The sequence below is a fragment of the Meleagris gallopavo genome, chromosome 6 (assembly GCF_905368555.1).
Source record: "Meleagris gallopavo chromosome 6, MGAL_WU_HG_1.1, whole genome shotgun sequence".
In the NCBI taxonomy this organism is placed as follows: domain Eukaryota; kingdom Metazoa; phylum Chordata; class Aves; order Galliformes; family Phasianidae; genus Meleagris; species Meleagris gallopavo.
This window is the reverse complement of record NC_139409.1, coordinates 7,974,030-7,996,501: the sequence shown is the minus strand read 5'-3', so window position 1 is coordinate 7,996,501 and position 22,472 is coordinate 7,974,030. Positions and strand designations below refer to the sequence as shown.

General features: G+C 39.6%; 1 protein-coding gene across 6 annotated transcripts in view; it reads right to left on the bottom strand.

The window, feature by feature from the left end:
- RBM33 (RNA binding motif protein 33) overlaps positions 1-21,609 on the bottom strand; it is a 93,974-nt gene extending 72,365 nt beyond the window's left edge. For 4 of the 6 annotated variants that reach the window (XM_085227014.1, XM_085227018.1, XM_085227017.1 and 1 more), the window contains exons 1-6: positions 21,345-21,608; positions 13,563-13,641; positions 7,339-7,387; positions 5,455-5,531; positions 2,614-2,914; positions 1,362-1,472 (exon numbers count right to left, since the gene is read on the bottom strand). In XM_085227014.1, coding sequence (XP_085083140.1) covers positions 1,362-1,472; positions 2,614-2,914; positions 5,455-5,531; positions 7,339-7,387; positions 13,563-13,641; positions 21,345-21,372 — 645 coding nt within the window. In that variant the 5' untranslated portion in view covers positions 21,373-21,608. Of the gene's footprint in view, positions 1-1,361; positions 1,473-2,613; positions 2,915-5,454; positions 5,532-7,338; positions 7,388-13,562; positions 13,642-21,344 lie in introns of all 6 variants that reach the window. The other 2 variants (XM_085227015.1, XM_085227016.1) reach the window with 1 other exon arrangement.
- Positions 21,610-22,472: the final 863 nt, after the last annotated feature.

Below are 22,472 nucleotides of genomic sequence, written 5' to 3'. Positions count from 1 at the left end.
GTTGAACAACTTCTATTAAAAAGTCAATTAAAAATGCATTCATGTTGCCTTTTGAATGAAAACAACTGAATTCTGAATTAGAAAAATTTCAACTAATCAAGTGTTCTGTAGTAAACAGTCTCTATATTCTAAATACAAAGCTGTGCTTTCTTTAAGCGATAAGTTGGACAGAGAAATCAGTATTTGGTTTTATATAACATGCAGTGCTCTCACCATCCCATAGAGCCCTTGGCTGCAGATAGCACAAGTGCAGATTGCTTTTAGAACACAAGAGAACTGTTTATCCAGTGAATGGACAAAAAGTAGTTCTTCAAGTGTTGTACAGTTGTTTTTTTTTTAAAGGATAAGTTTAATACATAGGAAATAAATGATATTTAAGTTATATTTGATTGAGGATGTCACAATTGCACAGAAGAGTAAACACTATAGGCTGTCTTTTCATCTCTCTGCTCCTATACCAAAGAATGCTATTTTAAGTTTCATGCAACCAGAGAGTATCACAGCACACCCATTTGCTAGAACCTCAGAGAAGAATGCTCCTGTGTCTTTGAGGAATTAATTTTCTGATGAGTTCAGTCTCCAGAGAGGGCACACACTCTGACTACGCTTCTCAGCAGGTATCACACTCAATCCTATTTAATTAAGAACTGGATAAAAGTAATATGCAACCAGATTCCTGGTGGGGAAAGGAAAAAAAAAATCCCTCTGCAGCAAGCATTTGGTGTGGAAGGCAAATTAGTAAGAAGGATGATATCATTGTTTCAGGTTGTAACATATACTTGAACAGTTTTTGGCACATGCTTCCTCCTTGCAAATGAAGGAAATTAACTCTCCTTCCTAACCAAAGAGCTAAAGTGAACTTCACAGAAATTTCTGTCCCAATACAACTTCTTTCAAAACAAAAATTTCATCTTTGCCTTTCTAAGATACAGAATATATATATATTCATTTATGTTCTCACTCATCCTCAAAATGTGATACCAGGGAGCTCCATCATCACTCTCAACAGCAGGAAATCATCTATCTGAAAAGTGATGCACCACTGCTACAAGAGATTTTAAACAGCCTAACCACAACGCACTAGTATTGTTCTCCTACTCAAAAGGATTTCTAAAACTGTATTTAATCTTAGGTTCAGCATTAGCAAACACTTTGAACTCTCCTACAATTATCAGCCCAAGAGGCAGAGAGCACTCCGTATACCCGACAGTGCTGTTACGTTAGATGCTATCACAGTCCATCTTTATATAAAAAGAGTAATGCCACCAATAATTCAACACTGGCAAAATTGCATTAGTTCTTACAAGCAATACTAATTTTGAAACAATTCAATTCGGTTTTCCATTAAATTCTCAACATACCTCTTCAGATTCATTTGTCATTGTCTGGGATTCTTCCAGCTCCTCATCAGCTGTATACTCTTCTTGTTCTTCCATTGCTTGCTGATTGTATGACTGCATGTAATCTTCATCCTAAAACAACAGTGCAAGAAACTGTGAAGACATAGGCCAACTTTACAGAAACACAAATCCATCAAGAAACAGGCTCTGGATGCACTGTTATCATTTTCAGAACTGGATGATAATTGTATCTATCAGAATTCTCAACTATAAGTGACAGATCAGAGGAGGTATAATTATCAGGCTTTTAACTAGATCATAATTTCAATATTATTAAAAAATACATATAACCAAAATGTTTTCATTGTTCCCAATAATGTCATCTCATAAAGCTGCCATCTGCTTCTGTACTTCCACATCCTTTGATTATAAATTCATGAAGCAAGAACTGCAGTAATTTCTTTCCAGAAGAAATATGCACCTATAGCACACACAGACTTTGGTCCAGCACCAGATTTTAGTCCAACAAAAACAAACATTCTTAGAAAACAGAGATCATTTACAAATGAATGAGTTACACTCAGTACAATTCTCAGTAACTCTGTATAATTCTGATCAATAAAGGAGAACAAAAATGTCCTCTCAGGAAGTCTGATGATGTTTTAAGAAATCTCACTGATCACATACAGTGTTAATTAAGATTATATCATCTATCTAGCAATTAAAGCCAGCACTTGGTCTCTAATATACTGTTTAAAACATACCAAATTATGCAGGTGACATTTTCTGAACTAACCTCCAATCTCTTTATTCAGGTTTAGACAGTTCTCAGTTACAAAAAGGATGAACAAGCAGGACATCAATCACTTTGGGATATTAGCACCTTAAAGATGTCTTTAGCAGGTCAATAATCTTTTCACCTTCGAAAGACTTTATCAGATCTTGCCTAAAGCTTGGATAAAAGCTTTTGCATTAAGTACTTCTAACAATTGGCAGTGTATCTGCACCACACAAAGCTGTTTTCTTCTTTAAGGATACAATCCTCAAGGTCATGATTCTCAACTGCCTTCCAGCATGACAAAGGAGCATTACCTACCGCCAAACAAGCTGTCAACACAAACTTTGTCACAGGCTAGATAAAGAAACTGGCAGACAGTGATAATAGGTCTAATTTCCCCTCCTCCCTGGGGAGGTAAACAGATTTCAAATCAGTCTGAAACCCTATGCACGTGAAGCAATGTTATCTTTGAAGATACAATAGAAAGAAACTCACTGGAAATTCATCTAGGGGTTCATTGATTTCAAGGTCTAGCACTTCATCATCTTCTCCAGGCTCTTCCCCATATTCTATTTGGTCTTCTGTCAGTTCAGGATCGTTGCCTTCGTAATGTCCTTCCTCCGAATACTCTGAAGCATACACTTCAGGTGCTTCAGATTTGTCGTAACCGATTTCATCTTCTCCTTGGTTGTACCCAGACTCATGTTCGACTGATGGATCATTGATGTTCTCAGAGAGTTCATATGATGTAAACATGCCAGACGTAGCATTGAGGCTAACAGTGACACCTTGAGAACTGCAGTATAGGGGAAAAAGATTAGAAGGCTGAAGTATAAAACCCTCAAGTGTACACACAAAGACTGAGCAAAATAAAGCCAACAAATACATATTTTGTAAGTCTATGAATAAAATTGTACCTCACACACTATTTGACTCTATGCCATGCTCTCACAATGCATACTGTACTGCAGCTTATCACTAGCTGCAGGCTATTTGACCAGGGGAATCAAACCAGCCAGATGGTTTAACAGGTCAAACTGGCAAAAGTCCTGCTCAGTAACCAAAGCAGGCTGGATTTAATTTTAATTCCAAGACTAACAAAAAATTCACAAAGTTACCATAATTGCATCTGTTTTCCAATCTCTCAAACCTGTAAATTATTTTTCAATTGTATGCATTGTTCATTCTTAATTACACTGATTTTTTTTTTTTTGACAGATTTACTATTCTAATATATATTGTCAAAATTATAAATACATATGCATGTCTTCTAAATGCCTAAGACTTATTCCAAATTAGTAACAGCACTGGTATAGACAAGGAATAGAAGCAAAATAAAACATTAAGATTATCTGGAAGAAAAGCAAAATTCAGAATTTACTATTTGACACTAGCTAGTGTCATCAACACAGAAAAGAATGACTCATTAACACAGACTAGTTATAAAAGCAGGGACAAAAAGCTCTTTGATTTGAGAGGTTCTGGGTATAAGGAAAATAAAGATTGCTTTTTGTTGTTGCCTTTTAAATTACATTCCTATTATCAACCATTTTCATAAGTTTGAAGGCACAAAAATCAAGGCAGCTTTGAGCAATTTGCATCTATCAGATGGAGGAGATTTAACACAATAACCAAGACATTATGCAGGATTATCATTATCCTCTCAACTATAGAGGCATAGATGAGTTTCAGTGGAAACAAAGGGAGAGGAGTGGACCAAAGCTTTCATATCCTGGCAATAAAGCTGCTAAAAATGGAAGAATTTTCTACAGAAACCTGCTTCCACTACCACACTTCAGACACTTTCTCAGCACTCATACAGTCACATAGCTATCCCTGCTGCCCATAGCTCACAAGGTGGAAATACAGAGCAGAAACAGCAAGGATTCCCATGCTGAAGGGAACACACCACTCCTGCAAGGAAGAAGAGCAGCCAGTATAGAGATGAATGGTCAGGGATATTTTGCCTCACCATCATCAAGCCAACAAAGGGAGGCACCCCCATGTCCTAATCCAGACCAAAGACAGGAAGGAGGTTGCAGAGCAACACGAATATAGCCGTTCAGAAGATACACCTGCACAGCATGACACATCAAGAATAGCACCCAAAGGACAGAGGTCATTAAAAACAGCAGTCATACTACATTACTTCCACATTACAAGCATCTTCCAATATCTTTCAATCCAGCTCAGAACTACTGAGACAAAAGAAGCTTGCTTACAAGGTGTCCTCGTAAACAGGCTGTGCAAAGTTTTGCAAATTACTTTCTGCTTGATAGCTGTACTCATGTTGTAAATTCTCCCCAAACAAGGTTTATCAGGAGGAAGAACCAGAGGAAACGAGGAGAAGCAACAGCAATCGATTGACAGCTTGAACTTAGGAACTTTAGACTTACTGTACAGGCTTAATAGACTAAGTAATATTAACTACTTCACCTTGGGCTGCATAAAGTTAGAGTTAATTGCACATGCAATGTTATGATACACAGCAGGATCACATACAAGGGGAGAAATGAGGAGAGAGGTAAGGATAAAAAGGACGCAGCACATCCAAAACTTTGAGAGACTCTGTGTCAGGGCTGTCTCCACATCGCTCCCTTTACTCAAATAAAGAAAGGGAAAGACACTCCTCTGCCTCTTTTCAGGATAAAGATAATTGAGCAAGCCTATTTGAACCAAAATTTTCACAACAATATTAAGACAGCCGTTTGGATTGAAGTGCTAATTTAAGATCTGTATCAACACACAGCATTCACAGGGCACACTTCTCAAGCTCCCAAACAACTACATCCTTGCTTAACCCTAAAAACCTCACACAAATTTCCTGCTGTGTACTCTACACACATATTTAAGCCATGGTTCAAGCTTTATAAACTATGGAGCTCCCCTCCTCAAGATATTCAGTGATAAGATACATCTTTTAAAAGCAGAATGGCAGTGAAAGGACTTGTCAGGAGGAGAAAGTCTACTACAACAGAAAGAAGGCATAGAACACAAGTTCTGCAAGACTTACAGATAGTCCTAAACAGCACACGAGATGTCATATCTTCAAGTTATTATTATTTTTTTCAGTATAGATTTTGATTATGTTAACTTTATTTGAATAAACTAAGCATCATTTTACTCATTTGTTAATAATGCTACTGAACACACTATATAATACAACATTAAGTAACTAACTAAGAAGCAAAAGTATGTTTCAAATATATAATAATTTCAGTTTAGCTTTAGTTTCATTATTAGCTATCATCAGTGGTAGCCATTAACACTTTGCATATATTGGTCGTGCATTTAACTTCACAGTTATCCAGAATACAGGCTTTAGAAAAGAGATACCGAAATTCTTGTTCCTCTTCATTGTCACTCTGCAGGAGGTCATCATTCAGCTCTTCATCTGACAAGTCTGATTGATTCTAGATTTCAGAAAAAGTCAATCATTAACAGAAAAAGTATACAAAGTTCAACTCTAGAAACTACTCAAAATTCTGAACATTGGCATTATTTTTTAATGAGGAACATACTTCAGACTGAGACCATATCTCCAATGAAATCACCTAATTCAAGAAAAAACAATACTACAAAAAACAACAAATCTGTAAATAAACATTTCACAGCCTTACTCAGATTTGCCCAGCTATCTAGACTTTCACTGAGGTATTCCCAAGCATAGCTAAACATGACAACTCATTTGAAAGACCAGGATAAAAGAAATGTTAACATTAGTGCTCTTATTTACTGCCTTCTGATCCTGATGTATCAGGCAACTCAAGAAAAAACACCAAGTTACACCTCTTTCTAAAGGGCAGAAATACTTAGGAGGCTGGAGGAAATGCTGTAATATGAAGAACATTGACACAACGTAATTTGCTTTCAAGTGAAGTAAAAATTTAGAAAATATTGTATCTTTTCTAAACTCCGTATTTGCCAATCATAATTTCACTTTCTTCATACACATTTTTTAATTATTTCGTTCTAAATAATTACACACTAGAAGGAGAGAACCATGGCTTTGCTTAGCACCTTATTCCCATCTCCCTGAACTAATGGGGGCAGAAAGGTTACAACAAGGGTAGTACTGAAAGTACTGAGATAGGATTAAGTAGAAGCAAGTTTTGATTAAACAGCTCAGGGAAAACTTCCCAAGAAACCTAGCACTACTCCACCACACGAGTCCATACCCACACATACTGCTGAGCACTAAGACAGAAAGCTGCAAATACAACTAAGAAAAGCAAAAGTCTTATCAATCAACTCACATTTTAACTACTATAAATATACACATATAGTTAACATTAACTGCTTACATTTTGGATAGCCAGTCTATCAGACAACAGGATTTCCTATCTTAACAGAAATTACTGACAGAGCAATTTCACAAAGCTAGCTTCTAATATTTAGAGTGTGGAAACCACATCAGTTAGAACTCAACTTCTACCGGATCTGGGTGACTTAAGCTTAGTCATCCTCAAACACAACTTTAAAAACCATTTCATAAATTAACTCATTCAGCAGATAAAGAGGCAACTAGCCAGTTTTGATTTCCCAAACATTAAGTCCTATCTCCTTCTTCAGGTATCAGTTCTTTTATACGTTTCAATTTTGTAAATTCAATTGTTCTCCAGAATCAGCTGCTCCCACATTCTTCCTTTCCTGAGAAGGGGAAATCCTCTGCCTACCTGCTACACAAAATAGTAGCACTACCTACAGATGCTACTGACTTTACGTTCTTTTGTTGTTTTATTTTTCTCACTGCCCAGGATGAATCAGAGCACCTCACATAGACTCAGTAAAACATTGCTGGGAATGAGCAGCACAATATTACTCGTATTCTTTAGATAGCTTTAAATAGCCAGGAAACTGACAGTTTAAATGAATTCTCAGGAATGCTTCAGGAAGCTTTTTTTTTTTTAATTAAGTCAATTTGAACTTCAGATAAATCAATTTAGAGAATCAACTCTTTTTTGAACTGTATGTTTCAAGAACAAATACTAGTTCAGAAAAAAACTAAAAAAGTTATTAAAAACCATCATACTTGGAGGAATTTCACTAAAAGACAAGGGCATAGATTGCTAAAACAGGAGATCTCTGATACTTGAGCAACACAGCTGTCTTTGGGGATGTATGATACATAAAAAGCCACATCAAATAACTACAGTAAATGAGAATAATGAAGTTCACATTTCAATATGCATAACAGCTCACTTAATGTACATGTCTTACCTTTTTGCCAGCAAGCAAATCCTCTCCAAGCAAATCATCTTCAAGTTCACTGGAAAATATTAAGAAATTTTTCAAAGTTGAACCTCAGAAAGCAGAAAGACACATCATACAGGGTACACGACTTAAGAAAGTAACGAGAATTTTTACCGACTCCACACAAAGCTTTCCTTTTATCAAAGCACTTAGCAAGTTGAAAAAAAAAAAAGATTTTAGAAGTAACAACAAACCATTAAAACATTAAAGTAACACTGCTGTTGTGCAAACATTTCTCTATTTACTCCTTTTCAAATCCATCCTATCATGACGGAGTACAAAGACCTAGGCAAAGCATATCACTTTATGATGTGATTAGCCAGATCCTTGCTCCAGATCTTTCTCTTTAAGGCCACTTGGCCATATTGTTCCTTCCCACTTCCCCCACATAAGCAGCATGTGAGACAATGCCATGCTGCAGGCATGACTCAGCCTCCAGGCTACACCATCCAAGCTGCACTTGAAGAAGGAAGCACTTGGAAACCAGCTAATTTGGGAGGCATTAAGTCCTATAGATTTTGTGAAAATTCCAAGCTTCAGGAGGAGGAAATAAAGACAGCTCAAACAGACATTTGTGGGACTACAGAAATCAGGTCTGTGGCTCACCACCACTTTGAGAATGACTAAGAATTCAGGATACAAAAATACAAGGTTTTGACTTACAAAACTTCTTCCATCATATAAAATCTCTGCCATAAAGAGAATGCAAGAATAAGGAACTACACTCCTATGATATAGAACAAGTACTTAATCTTGTTCTCTCCTCAGTGAAAAGGTTGTCCAGCACCAGGAGATCCACCCCTCAATAGAAAATACTTGTTACTGCCAAATGCCAGTATTAGAACAAGCACATGCTAATACTAAAATGAGATGACAGTGATTTGATGTATGAACTCTAACTCAAGAATGAGATTCCATTTTAACCTACACACACTAAAAAAAAAAAAAACAACCCACAATCAAGCAAATTACATAAAAATTAAATACCCCAAAGTGAGAACAGTCCTTACGAGCAGAATCAAAAGCAAAGATAGTTTTCATCGTATTTCTGCCCACAAGAAATAAGACATTTGCCACTCTTTCAAAGAAACTAGAAAGCAAAGTCATACTGGAGTAAATGTGTAAGAGTTCTTTAGAGTTCCAGAGGAATACTTAAAGTTGAAGGCAATCCCAAGGCATAAAGCATTGCTAGAAGTTGACAGATATATCTCGTTAAGACCTAGCTAATGCACAGATAGTGCCTGAAAACATAAAAAACAATCTACTGAGAAAAGTGATTATTTTCCATATCAGCACTAAATAGGATGTTATCATCTGCACACAATATTTGTCCAGAGTTACTGATCTCAAACAGTTCCAGGAATGACTGAGCATTAATAGCAACTGTTCTGTGATCACTGAAATATTCAGCACTGAAATATTAAGCTTAATATACCATGCATCCCAATGAGTAGAAGAGCTAGAATTTAAGCCCTTTATTTCAGAGACAGAAAACTTTACATAACAGAATTGGTTCCAGAGGAATTTAAAGCCAAAGCCAAGGTAGGGAAATAACCCTAATCTCTTCAGCACAGAATCAGCTGCCAGTAACCTGACAAAGGCACCAAGATTTGGAAACATTTCCCAGCAGTACAGTCCACCACTGACAGCTTTTAATAAATAGCACAGAACAAATTGCAAGAGACAGCAAGCATGTGTTGCACAAACATTCAAAGACAAAGGCAAGTCAAGCTAGTATGAAGTTCAGATCAGAACTGTAATACAACGAAAGATTGAATTTATTATCTAAATATATTTAGGGCTATTCAACATATCACTAAAAAACCTTTGATGTGATTTCTTTCCTTTTTAAGAAAGATTTGATCAATAGAAGTAATTGCAAACACTCTAAATATAACATGACAATCAAAAAACTTGCACTAGCACATAAATGAAGCTCATAACAGCTGGGAAGTTGTCATAGTTCATAGTGTTTTTCTGTTTACATTGTTTTTTTCTTCTTCTAAATCAGCAAAGTTGGTTACTATTTGAATAAACAAAGAAATAGTGGAAAGCCTACACAATAAAGCACACATAAAGCTCAAGCTTCTTTTAAATAGCCAAATCTGAAGTTATAGATCAGAAAGAAGAGAAACCAGAATTACCAGATCTCACTTCTTAAAGCAACTAACAAAACCACTACTACAAGATTTTAGGTCAGCAGGGAAAAATAGAGAAAACCAAATGGCTGCAAGCTGATACCAAAGCCATACAAAACAAATTAAGCTGGAATAGAAGTACACATCCGTGACAGTTCCAAAGGAAACTGATCCTCACTATCACCAAGACAAAAGTCTTCTTAACGCTGCAGTTCTAAGAAAGTAGGGCTACAGTAATCAAATAGTTTGCTGCTCTCAGAAGAGACAGACTCATTACCTGTCTTTCTTTAATTTCAATATTCATTGTTCCCCCCACTGAATAAATTCAGCTCACCAAATCAGCAAGAGAAAATACCCTCAAAAAAGAAACACAACAAAATGGAAGACATTTTTTGCAAGTACAGAGAAGCTGTCCCAGAGGACGGTCAGAACAAATAAATTTCCACAAAAATCAACAATTGAATCACTTTTGTCACCTCACTGAACAGCACCAGAATGGTACATTTTTCCCAAACTCAACCTTTCAGCTACTTATAGAGATAAACGTATAAGTTAACAGCCCGTGATAAACACATCAGTTTATATGGGCCTTTCTGGCCTCTGATTTCATGAGCATGCCTCATTAAACATGAGTAGTAGCAAGGACAAATGTTTTGGGAAAGAATGTTTAAATAAAACTAAAGAAAAGTAATGGGAAAAATTCTCTACGAACAATGCGACATTTGTACTCCAAAATAATAAAAACCCTTCTGATTCTCAGTAATCACCCTCCACTGTTTGAGAACAGAAAGAGCTGGGAATTCAAAATGGTTTACACATCTGGGGGATGGGACTCTTAAGAAGCAACGCAGTGCAAGTGTGGATGGATGACACATCAGCCCCTCGTCCTCCTCCCAGAAAAGTAAGGAAAAGTTGCAAAACGAAGCACAAGGAATCAAAAGAAATCCCATGTTCTTTTATTATTTTCAGTAAACTATGTCCTAGACAGAACAGGGCCAGTAGTTACAAAATTTCAAGCAACTACATTAGGCAATAACATACTCAGGAGTAAGGTATTCACAGTTGCCCAGACAACCACAGAACTTAACACTTCCACAAGAGAGCACTGCAATCTATGAAAAAGTAATATTAAAATATTAATAATTCTAACATTTGCAAATGAAATAATGCTCCATTAGATAAATTTGTAAAAAGTATTCTCTCAAATGATCAGCAAGATGACTGGGCGATCAGCCTGGTGGATGAAGGAAAGGCTGCTGACATAGTCTATCCATGTCAGCAAAGCTTTTGGCTTTTTGTCTCCCATGGTATTCTCCTAGGGAAGGTGGCAGCCCATGGATTAGACAGGTACACACTTTGCTGGGTAAGGAACTGGTTGGAGGGCTCGGCACAGCGAGAGTGGTGTTGAATGGAGTTAAATCCAGCTGGTTACTGGTCACAAGTGGTGATCCCCAGGGGTCGGTACTGGGATCTGTCCTGTTTGGTATCTATACAGATGACCTGGACAATGGGATGGAGGGCACCTTCAACAACTTTGAAGATGACACCAAGTTGAGAGAAAGTGCTGACCTGCCTGGGGGTAGAAAGGCCCCTTAGAGGCATTTAGACAGGCTGGACAGCCGGGCTGAGGCCAATGAGATGATCTTCAACATGACCAACTGCTGGGTCCTTCACTTTGGCCACAACAACCTCATGCATCACTGCAGGCTTGGGTAGAAGGCAGGAAAGCTATGCAGACAAAAAGGATCTGGGAGTATTAGTCAACATCCAACTGAACATGAGCCAGCAGCATGCCCAGGTGGTCAAGAAGGCCAATGCCATCCTGGTTTGTATCAGAAATAACGCAGCCAGCAGGGGTAGAAGGTGATCGTCCCTCTTTACTCAGCTCTGACAAGGCCACATCTTGAGTACTGTGTTCAGCTTTGGGCTCCTCACTACAAGAAAGACATCTAGGCCCTGAAGCGTAACCAGGGAAGGGCAACAAAGCTGTAAGGGGACTGGAGCACAAGTCTTACAAGGAACAGCTGAGGGAACTGGGATCACTTACTCTGGAGAATAGTCTGGAGAAGAGGAGGCTCAGGGGGGACCTTATTGCCCTCTACAACTACCTGAATGGAGGTTGTGGTGAGGGTCTGCCTCTTTTCCTATAACAGTGTAACAGTGATAGAACAAGAGGAAATGGTCTTAAGTTGTGCCAGGGGAGGTTCTGGTTGGATATTAGGAAAAATTTCTTCTCCTAAGGAGTGGTCAGGCACTGGAACAGGTTGCCCAGGGAGATGGTTGAGTCACTGTCCCTGGAAGTTTTCAAGAGACATGGAGATGTGGTACTATGGAACATGGTTTAGTGGGCAACGTTGGTGGTAAATGGATGGCTGGACTAGATGATCTCAGAGGTCATTTCCAACCATAATGATTCTATGAATCACCAGTACTGAACCTGAAACCACTTCCCTTACAATTCTACTAAAGAATAAATAAAATACAACTTAATAATAAACCAAGAAAAAAAAATGAAAGCAAATTTAAAAGAGAAAACATTTCTCTAAAACTCTGTGTTTCAAAATCTCAGCTTAGTGAAAATACTCTGTAACCTTTCTCAAGTCCTATGAAAACAGCTATGCTACCAGGGGTTTACCCTTAGCAGTGCACTACTTCTTCCAGTGAAATAACTGTTTGACTCTTCCAAACTACTTTTCACATTAACAGTAGCTCAGGACGTGATTTAGTAGAAGGTTGTTAAGAGTTAGAGTAGTATGGTTAGGTCGTGATTGGACTCAATGATCTCTAAGGTCTTTTCCAACCTGAGTGATTCTATGATTTAGCCATTCTAAGCCAAGGTAGGAGAGCTACAAAACAAATGGGGCCAGTCAACATCTAAAAGTCTACCATGAAGTCAGCAGCAAAAGGCAAAAAAAAAAAAAAAAAGATATTCTACTACCAACATTTGCCCATGACATTGGCTTCAGTAATTCTGATGTGCCCCATGCTACCTCAAACACAACATCACATTTTTGGGGCTGGAAGGCAGCACAATACAGCAAGTTGCCTCCAACAAGTTATTTTAATTGCATTCTCAAAGCAGATCAGTTCCTTGATGCAGTTCACCATCCAACCCACAGCTGTGCTGGCATGACAGAGCAGCAATATCCTTCACAGCAGAACACTGTACACTCAAGATATTGCCTGAGTTCCTTATTCATTCTTACTTACCTCCTAGAGCAATAAGAACTGCTCACTCAGCAGGAAACCATGGAAGAGGAAACTAACTAATCCCTTTGGAATGACAATAAATGCAGAGTAGCTGGTTCACTCCCAGGGCTCAGCTCAGTGGAAAACTACTTACAGTAAAGTTTGTTTACTACAATCACAAGAGTGATTATTAGATAAGAACTGTTTCATTTTTTTCCCCTTTTTCACAGCGAAATCTGATGACAACTGGCACAATCTAAACAAGTCTCTCAGCTGCCAAACAGGAATAACAAAAAAATCAACTTCACAGGAAGTGAAAAGTTCTCTCCCATAAAAAGCAGACAAGTCAAATCAGCAGCTAGACATAGGTTTTTCATAACACACACACACACTTACTCTCCAAAAATAACCAAGTTCATGCATATTTCTAAATCCTCATAGCTGTCATATATTTTTCAATAGAAGGTCATACGTAAGCTCCATTACCAAAGGATTTTTTAAACATCTATTTTAAAAATCCCCAAATTCAAATACTAGCAAAAAATCTGTTTAAGCCAATTATTAAGGCCCTACTAAAGATGTAGAGGAAAACCAGGACAGTAATTGTAAATTTAATTACATACCACAAACGCTTTATACTTATCTAATTTTCAATAGCATCTCTTCATAGTGCTCTCTATATTCCTCAAGGCAAGTATACATTTGGCACAGTCTAACAGCTGCTGACACATGCATAACAACCAACATCTTCATTAGTATCTAAATGTGCACTACTGCAAATGTTAGAATACAAAATGTGAGAATCAGAAAACACAGCAATGTCATTTAATATACAGAAGCTGAACATAAAAATATTCTACTCACCTGTCCCACTCATCATCTCCAGCTCTTCTTCTCCAAGATCTTTCTGCACCAGGCTTATCAAACTGATCAAAGTCATCATCTGTTTAAAAACAAACAAACAAAAAAGGCAACTACATGAAATAATTCTTATTGAAATTCAAGGTTGTTTCTAAAGCAACCACTTCAGAGACAGAAGCTCAGGAATTCAAGAAGCTCAGGCACACTGGAGGTCAAGGAAATGATATCCAACAGTTCTTTGCTTGCCTTGTGCAGATCACACCCATCCATCCACACCAGGGTCCTGGAAAGGTACTCTGAAAATGGGAGCAAGCATCAGCACAAGGCAGGAAGGCACCAGCAACCCCAAAAAGTTGAAGGAAGTCAGGCATAAAATTGCCTCCGCCAGAGTTTAAAAAAAAAAAACAAAACTACAGGAGAACTGGAAATAGGTTACATTGTTACTAAGCATACGCGTATACAGTCATCCTCCCAGCACAATCTGTGCTCAAATCTTTGTCCAAGTACAATGCCAATGATCAACTGTTTTTTGCATTTCTGCCCTTAACAAGCCTCCAAAAAAAAAAAAAACCCAAATCTATCTTTTCTCTTAAAACTCAATCCCAACATCCTTTAGTGAGCAATTCACCACATGCAACGACACATCTATTCACTTCTTCACATAATCAAAATACAAGTATTAGTGACCAGTACAAATCAAAAAGAAAAAAATATATATATTAAAAATTGAAACTTCTTTTAAAAACTGTTGGTTTAGTGATGTTCCCAGAGCTGAATTTTCTATCATATGTAACTATGAAAATAAGGCTGCTTAGTATGAATTATAATGCAATAAAAGATGTGGCAACTCACTGCTTTTGAACCAGTAGATAAAAGTAACTCTCCTTGATTCCATTTACTGCCCTCAGATATGACTACATTTTAAATGATATTCTGTGTTTTCACAACTAAAACAAACTCCAAACTTCTATCTCTCTGCTCAAACATCTACATACCACAATCTCCTTCAATTCCTACCCTACCCATTAGGAAAAGCCAGACATTCAGACACACACTATCTTCCTCTTGAACACCAAATTATCCAATTTTGTGGTCATTAAAGAACTGCCACATTGTTTTCCCTAGAATCACTCAAAACCATGCTGCAGGGATTATCACAGTAGATTGCCATTTTAAAGGCATAAATATCCTGCAGTTCTTATAGCAGAACTGCAGTAATCCACTCAGTTGATATAACCACCTTCAAAGGTTGTTTAAAGTAATATGACTGAGTTTGCAGTAACCCAAATTAGGAGCGCTCACAGTAAGTCAATGGAAAACAATCATTACCCCGAAGTCAGCAATTTCTTTCTATGATCTGCCTGTTTTCCTTGCAAAGAAACTGTGGTTTTGTGTCCCAGGTACCACCGTTAGAAGCATAGAGCACTTCATTATAAACCAACACAACTTGAAAACATCTTAGTTCTGTCGTGGTGAAATCCAGCACACAACTCTTACACAGATGGACCTGAACTTCAGCTAAGTTTAAATATAGACAACACGCACCAAGCTATATGCCAAAGTCTGCTTCTCCATTAATGTTTCTCTACAGCAAAAAGAAAAACTCTTCACTACAATTCAGTATCTTTCTAGGCCAGATAGTTATGTTTCACTGACAGGAAAGTGCTTCTACTTAATATGACTTCCAATGAAGAGAACAAATTCCTGCCAAATTTCTAATGCACATCTGGACCCCCATTCAGTCACTGACACCAACTTCAACTCTTCCAACCTCTCAAAAATTCTCCCCTTCTATTAAAGAGCAACTCCTACCAAAGCTGCATTACGCTCCTTCAAAGCCCTTTTCACAAATGCCCTGTGCCAGGATGCATCCCAAAGCCTCAGCAATGCCCAGTCAATGTGTGTGTTGCGAGTGGAGCTTCTAAGAACTGCTCTGTACATCCCCATCACTTCCTTGCCATCATTTCCCATCTCATCACACATTTACGACACAAGGATCTTGTGGCAGGGGGAGGCAGCTTTTCTTTTCTAGGCTTTATACTTATTTGTCCTTTGGCATTTGACAACGACAGCAAGCATCACAAATTATACCACTACGCCATCAATCATTGTCAGAATCCGAAGTAGTTCTTAACTCTTCTTTAGAAAATCAGGTTACAACAGCCAGGTCCTGCAAACATTATTCAGTCCCAGATTCCTGGCTTGAGACAGCAAACACTGAAATGGGCACCAAGGCCTTCCACATGCAGTGCCACATGATATTTAGCATATCTCTGGCAGAGTGGCTTGAGGTTTTGTTTCTGAAGCTACATTTGTCAATCACACAGGCAGAAACAGTTAACAAGAACCAGTACAACCTCTGTAGATGTTTCCCCTTGAAGAAGTTAATCTTTGTGTCAAGCATGGTTAAGTACTCATAAAACATTAACTCTTACAGAAAGACAAACACTCAGCACCGGGCACATTGCAACAAAAGACTTTTTCTTGCTTGAATAATTCTATCTTATGTGGAAGGTGGGAAGGAAAAAAATGAAGGGGGGAAATCCATGAACGCAGCGGCTCTAAGCAGGAAAATGTCCACTGCAGGATGTGAAAGACGTTTTGTATTTCTTGCAGTGATATCACTGCAGTCAGGGAAGGAACACTACAACTGCCTGCCAAGACATGTAACACAACAGCTAGAGCTCCTTGTTGCAACTCAACACGTTCATGGCAAAGCTCACCAAGGCACCAGTGTGTAGATTAATAGTATCGACTGGAAGATTCTGACAATTGATCACTAAACACAGAGAGCCTCTAACTTCCAGGCAGCACTGTAAGGGAAAAAAACAAGACCTGTCACATAGAAAAAAAAAAAAAAAAAAAAAAAGCATTAACTGAACGACAAAACAGGAAAGACCAGTTATTAAGAAAAATGAAAGAAATAAGCCAACACTTGGTTATTCCTCATGGCAGCACTAAGAAAATCACCATCTGCAAAGCTGCAGAAGAGTTGCAGGATGCAGCAGAATGACTGACCCTGGCTGCTGCTAGGCCTGTCTGCTCCACAGGGCTCTGGGCAGCTGGAATCCAGAGTAAGCATAAAGACTGCCAAACACAAACATGCTTCATCCCCTACGCTAAAATGGTCTGACTACTTCCTACTTCACCTGGTGCAGCTACAGCAGTGCTGTAAGCTGTTATACAGCTCATTTTCTCCTTTTACCATATGTCTCATTTGTCTTTTGGTGGCAGTGGTCTTTTGCTCCCCTCCCCCCACCTTATTAGAACAATTTGCCCACACCAGAAACCCACAGAATTCAAGCCTCATTCCCCCTCTGGCTGATGGTATTTCCTACTTTCTGATCCTCCTTTCAGTAAAATTTACGCTAATAATTTTCTATGTAAAATGGAAGTCCTAAGCCACACAAAGTCTCACAAGTGTGGGAGATGAATCAGCAAGAACACTGCAGAGCAAAGCTCCCACATATCTTAAAATGGTACCAACGCAGCCTAACGAGGTAGTCCTACATAGCAACTGTTGCTAAGATGGAATATGTTACTGTGTTACTGCAACCCAAGACTTCCAGCCAGAGAAAAACATTTGATGGCTACACTGTTCTTGCTACAAAAGCACCTACACATTTTCCGGAAGGCCAACTACCGTCTCTGGAACCTCCTTCACAGTTCAAAATTACGTACTGTTGGCCCACTTCAGTATTTCACAACCAAACTTACTATTACTTTTAGGCACTGAAAAAGCACCAAAGATTTCTCCTTAACCTAAACAAGATGAAGAAAGGCTAAAATTTCCAATGAAGATCCAGTTAATGGGAAAAAAAAAAAATTATCACACGCTGCTTATGCAATGGGCTTTTAAAGTAACTAGGTGTACTGCTTCTGGGCACAACTGAAGGAGGCTACTTTAAATAAATAAATGGGGATAAAGGAAAAGCCATTACCTAATGGAAAAACACCGCTTCTCTATGCTTAGATCTGAAGACAATAATCTCCATCTTGATCTCTCCCATTCCCCAGCGCTGTGTTTAAAACACTTCATATGACAACCTGACAGCACTACAAGCACAATCAAGAACAGTTTACCAGCTTATCTGGTAAACATGTTTCGTTGCAAGATTTTATGCGAGAACATAGGTTTAGTATAGCCAGATTTCCATTACTTGAGCATATCATTTAAGTGCAGAACTGTTGCCTTCCTCTACCAAATTTCCACGTCTCTTGCTATGTGATACGGGGAATAGCAAGCATCAAGAGGAGCAGCCATGTCTAAAACATGGGATGATAAAACATGGTACTATTAACACCAACTGAATAAAAACTTCTTGTGCTTTTCTCGTTATGATTAGTTATGAGGTCAACAGGAACGTGTGACCTGTGATGCAAACCAAACATGTTATGAAGGATGCTATGATTCCTGCTTCACTTATGACAGTCAAGCTCCCTATCATAAAAATCACATTCATTCATACATTTGTTTTATGCACAGGAGAAGACACGCAGGAGAAACACACCATAAACACAAACAGTTTGGTTTATGTGTTTAGGGACAAACATCGTATCATCTTCATGTTGGTAAACAATTACTCACACATGCATTCAGTGATTAAGTATCTGTCACAACATAGCAATTGCACAACGTGTCCCTCAGCTTCTGTATTTCTTCCCATGTTTATAATGATGCAAAGCAAGTCGCTAGCTATAAGAACAGAACGAACAGTGATATGCCACAGGTACTGAAGCTCTTTCTAATCCATGCTTGAAAGAAAGAGTATCTTAAAGGAGGGAGAGAAAAAAGAAAAAAAAGAAAAAAAAAAAAAGGACTGCATTTAAACAAAGTCATAGAAAATGTTTCCAAAGCCTGCTTGGAATTAATAATTTGCTTTGGAAAAACATTAAGTGTCATGATTTCTTGCCTCACAAGCACGTCTAACAGTGAATGAAGGTCAAAGGCTTAAATGAAATCCACATGAGCTCAGCTCCCAAATGGCTTTGGATACCAATGAGAAACTTCAACTCCTTCAGCACCTTTCATAGCCAGCAAACATTGGGAGGACCAGTAACACTACCTGTCTGGAGGTCACTTGGGCTGAGCCTGAGACAATCACCATCTTTAATATTCTAGACTCTAAGTTCTACATGACCTAAAATCTTAAGTCTAGCATTTGATGTAACAAAGTTTGGCTTCAGCTTTCATAAGAAAATAAAATAGCAATATTAATAAAAAGCAAGTGATACTCTGGTTAGGCTAATAATTATAATGACTGTAAATGAGATAATACGCAGAGAAATGTAGCTCTCCCTTAAAGCTTTTCAAAACATTCAAATGTTTAGAACTGCTATGCTTGAAAGCAAATATGCTTGCTGTAAGTAGTAATGTTTTCTGGCACTAGTCCTCAGTTGATACAGCAGACCAGTCATACTTCATGATACAGGTCTCTGTCACCCTGCAGTTTGAATGTATATATTTCAATGTAAGTCACAGAGTCCAGCTGCATCAGTCCATCCAGCAGAGTGCAAAACCCAGAAAATGAACCACATCCAGGACTCTACTCACTGTCTTTTAGGCATAAACACAGAAGGTGCCAGTGCTATCAGAGAGCAGACAATCAACAAGTGTTCTTGCTTAGTATTAGTTTGGCTCTCCTTGTAACCATCTCATCCTGAATAAGATTACTACTACAGACTTACAGCTACATTTTAAACATCAAGAAAAAAATTCAGCAGCTATACTGTACAGTTATGTTATACTGTAACATTCAATGTTTGCTCTGGTCCCAGTTTTGCATGCAAGTTTTCACCAAAGTTTGGGAATCACCACCTTAACCATATCAACAGACTAACAAGCAACTGAAAGACCTCAGGGCACACATGAGCACTCTATCCTTATGAATCAAGCCAATGTTTCCCAAGAGCTTAGAAAAAATAAAAGTGACCAACAACTCTACACAATCTACACAACAGACAAATCAACTTCCTTCCTTCCATCCTATCCAACACATGAAGTGTTAAGCAGATACAGCAGTTCCGTACTTCAATTATCAGCCCCACGTCATATCCTTGCAGGCAACAATCTGCATCTGCAAGGACAAAACTTCACTTTGTCAAATGTTACGTCAAAATGCTCAAGTTCCATTTTTCCAATACTTATTTTGCACATCTTCACTAATCATCTGTAAGCATCCTTGAAAAATAATAACAACATTTTGTTGTATCGCCGTAATATAAAGTCAAAAACAAACACTGAGAATTAATTCTAAAACATTAACTCCTCAAGCTGAAACTTGATCAAGTGATGAACAGCTTTTAAGCCAAATAACCACACTGTCCTGGTCTTTTCACCTGGGAAGCCTTTTACCCAATTGGATATCACTACTGACTTTAGATAGCAGCCTCTTACCAAGAAGAGCTGTGTATGCCATTCCTGTAAATACCAGGCTTTTTGAAGTGAGTTTAGAAGTGTACTTAAGAACTTCCACCAGGAATTTTACTTGACTAGTCACACTAACAATAAGCATGCAATAGACACTTCTGTTCATTTGTTTTTCATTCAATAAAGTGTTGCAAGGTTACCACCCAGATTAAAACCTCCACTGTTTCCATGGGAAACGGATCACATTTAATGGACCACCATTTATTGGCTCATTCAACTTCCAACAGTTTTTAACACACAAATTGAAGTAATTAGGAAGTGACAGTTTCTTTAAAATACCCTTCACTCACAGCACCAGCAAAAAAACTTTCAGACAAATAAAAAATGCAAACATTTTCCTCCACATCATAAGCAACCAAATCATAGAAAACAGCACAGGAGTTTCTATAAAAAACTTAAAAGAGTATATGTAACATCTTCATAGCAATGCATTACCAGTTGGTGCTGCCCTCCCGAGCCCAAAATTCTCAATTTTTAAATTTGGGGATTTTCTTGTAACATTTGCCTTCAGTGACTGCATTTACATACTTTGCTCACCATTGTTTTTTTAACTACTGTGAGCACTCTGGTGAGGGCAAGCCACATTCTTCTCTGTGACGGCTACCAACAACAAAAACAGCAAGGAAAATATCGCAAACTATCGTGCAGACAAGGACCAATGGGTTAAATAATGACTGATCAGAGCTACCTAACCTGCTATTCCCAGTGAAGGTAAGGCACACAGCTCCTAAAATACACACATTCCCTAAAAAACCCTCTTGCACGGTTCACAATGGGATGTTCCAGTCTTTTCTTCTTTAAAAACCACTCAAGCAGTAGTTTTAGGATGTGCTTGATGTGCCCATCAGAACAGCACTGGGTCCGGCCATTATTTAACATGCTGCAAGCGGAAGCCTAAAAGCAGTGTAGTGGTGCAGCCAAGAACCCTGGGACCAAGCACCGACTTCGTTCTACACGTTCCAAGCGAGATGCACTGCTTCTGGGTTACCTGTGAAACAAAACTCTAACGACCGCCGAGATTAGAGATCAGCTCTTTAGACAGATCACACGCCGTAAATGCACGAACATGGAACCAAACGAACGGAAGCTTCGGAACCTTTAAGTAAACAGACACCAGAACGCCTCCATTCCACCTGGGGATTCGAACCGGCACCGAGGGACGAAGCGGGACGAAGCCGCGGCCCAGGAGAAAGAGCCAGCAGCCGCGGCACCGCAGGGACGGCGCCCGCGAGGCCAACAACACGGCCACTCCCCCTCATCCCCCGGGCCAGGCTCCCACCATAGCCCCTCACGACAGAGAGGCGTCCGCTCCCCTTCGCCCCACTGGCGGGCCCCGCGCAGGCCGCACAACCCACCTGCTCCTCCTCCCAGCGCGGCAGCCATGGCTCCTCGCCGTGCCCAGGCGGCGGCAGGCCCCGACAGCGCCTCCGGTGCCGCCCCCGGGAGCGGCGGGGAGAGGAGAGAACGGGAAAGGGCCCGAATTCAGCGCCCGGCGGCGGCCCCTCGGAGCGCAGCCACCACCGGCGAACAACAAACTACCACAACATGGCGGCCGCCACCGCCGTCGCTGTCGCCGCCGCCGCCCTCGCGTTGCATGATGGGATGGCGGAGGACCAGTCCCTCCCTCTCGTGGAGGGAGGGCGACAGGCGCCGCTGGTTGGTCAACGAGAGCCGCGGATGGCATCCGCTGCGCACGCGCAGTGCTCTCAGCCTGAGGTTTAGATGGCTGGGCGAGGGAGGCGAGAGCGCGCATGTGCGGGAGGTGGAGCGGGTTGAGCTGCGCGCGGCTGAGGGGCGGGAGTGCGCATGCGTAGTGTCCGCGTTGGGGTTGCTGTTGCTTGGCGTTGCGTAGATGCTCGTTCGGAAGGTCGTGGAATCGCTTGCAGCGTGAGCGCACCTTCCTCAGTGTTCTTCGAGTTCGTCTTCCTGCTCCACACCGCACCACGCAACCCTTATGGCTGAGAGCGGTATCCCAGCGTTCCACCACCTCCCGAGGCAGCCTATTCCAATACTTCCCCAAATATCCAGTGTGACATAGTACTCTAGATCCAATTTCCCTGCAGGATAAAGGTCCTTTTGCACCGCTCGTTTCTCTAGGCATTTCCCTCCTAGCTCAGTAATACACTCCTCCTTTTCAGAGGACCGAATGACTGTGACCACAGGGCAGATCAGGTCACTGATGTCACAGAAACACTAACTTGTGAAAGCCAACCCATATTAGCTTTCCTTCCAATGGGAGAACAGGGCTTGTGGCATTCTGAACAGACCTAGTTAAGGAGTATAGAAATGTGCCTTGATATACAGCAAACTTAGTTTATACTATTTGTAAAGCCCGACCTGAACTAAAGGAATACTGTGGAGCCTTATATAGCAAGACTAGTTCAAGTAACAAGCAAAACTTTCCCAAGTGGACAAGTCCTCATGGAAATAATTAACAATGTTAATATTTAAATTATCAACATTATCTGATTAAAGCCACGCTA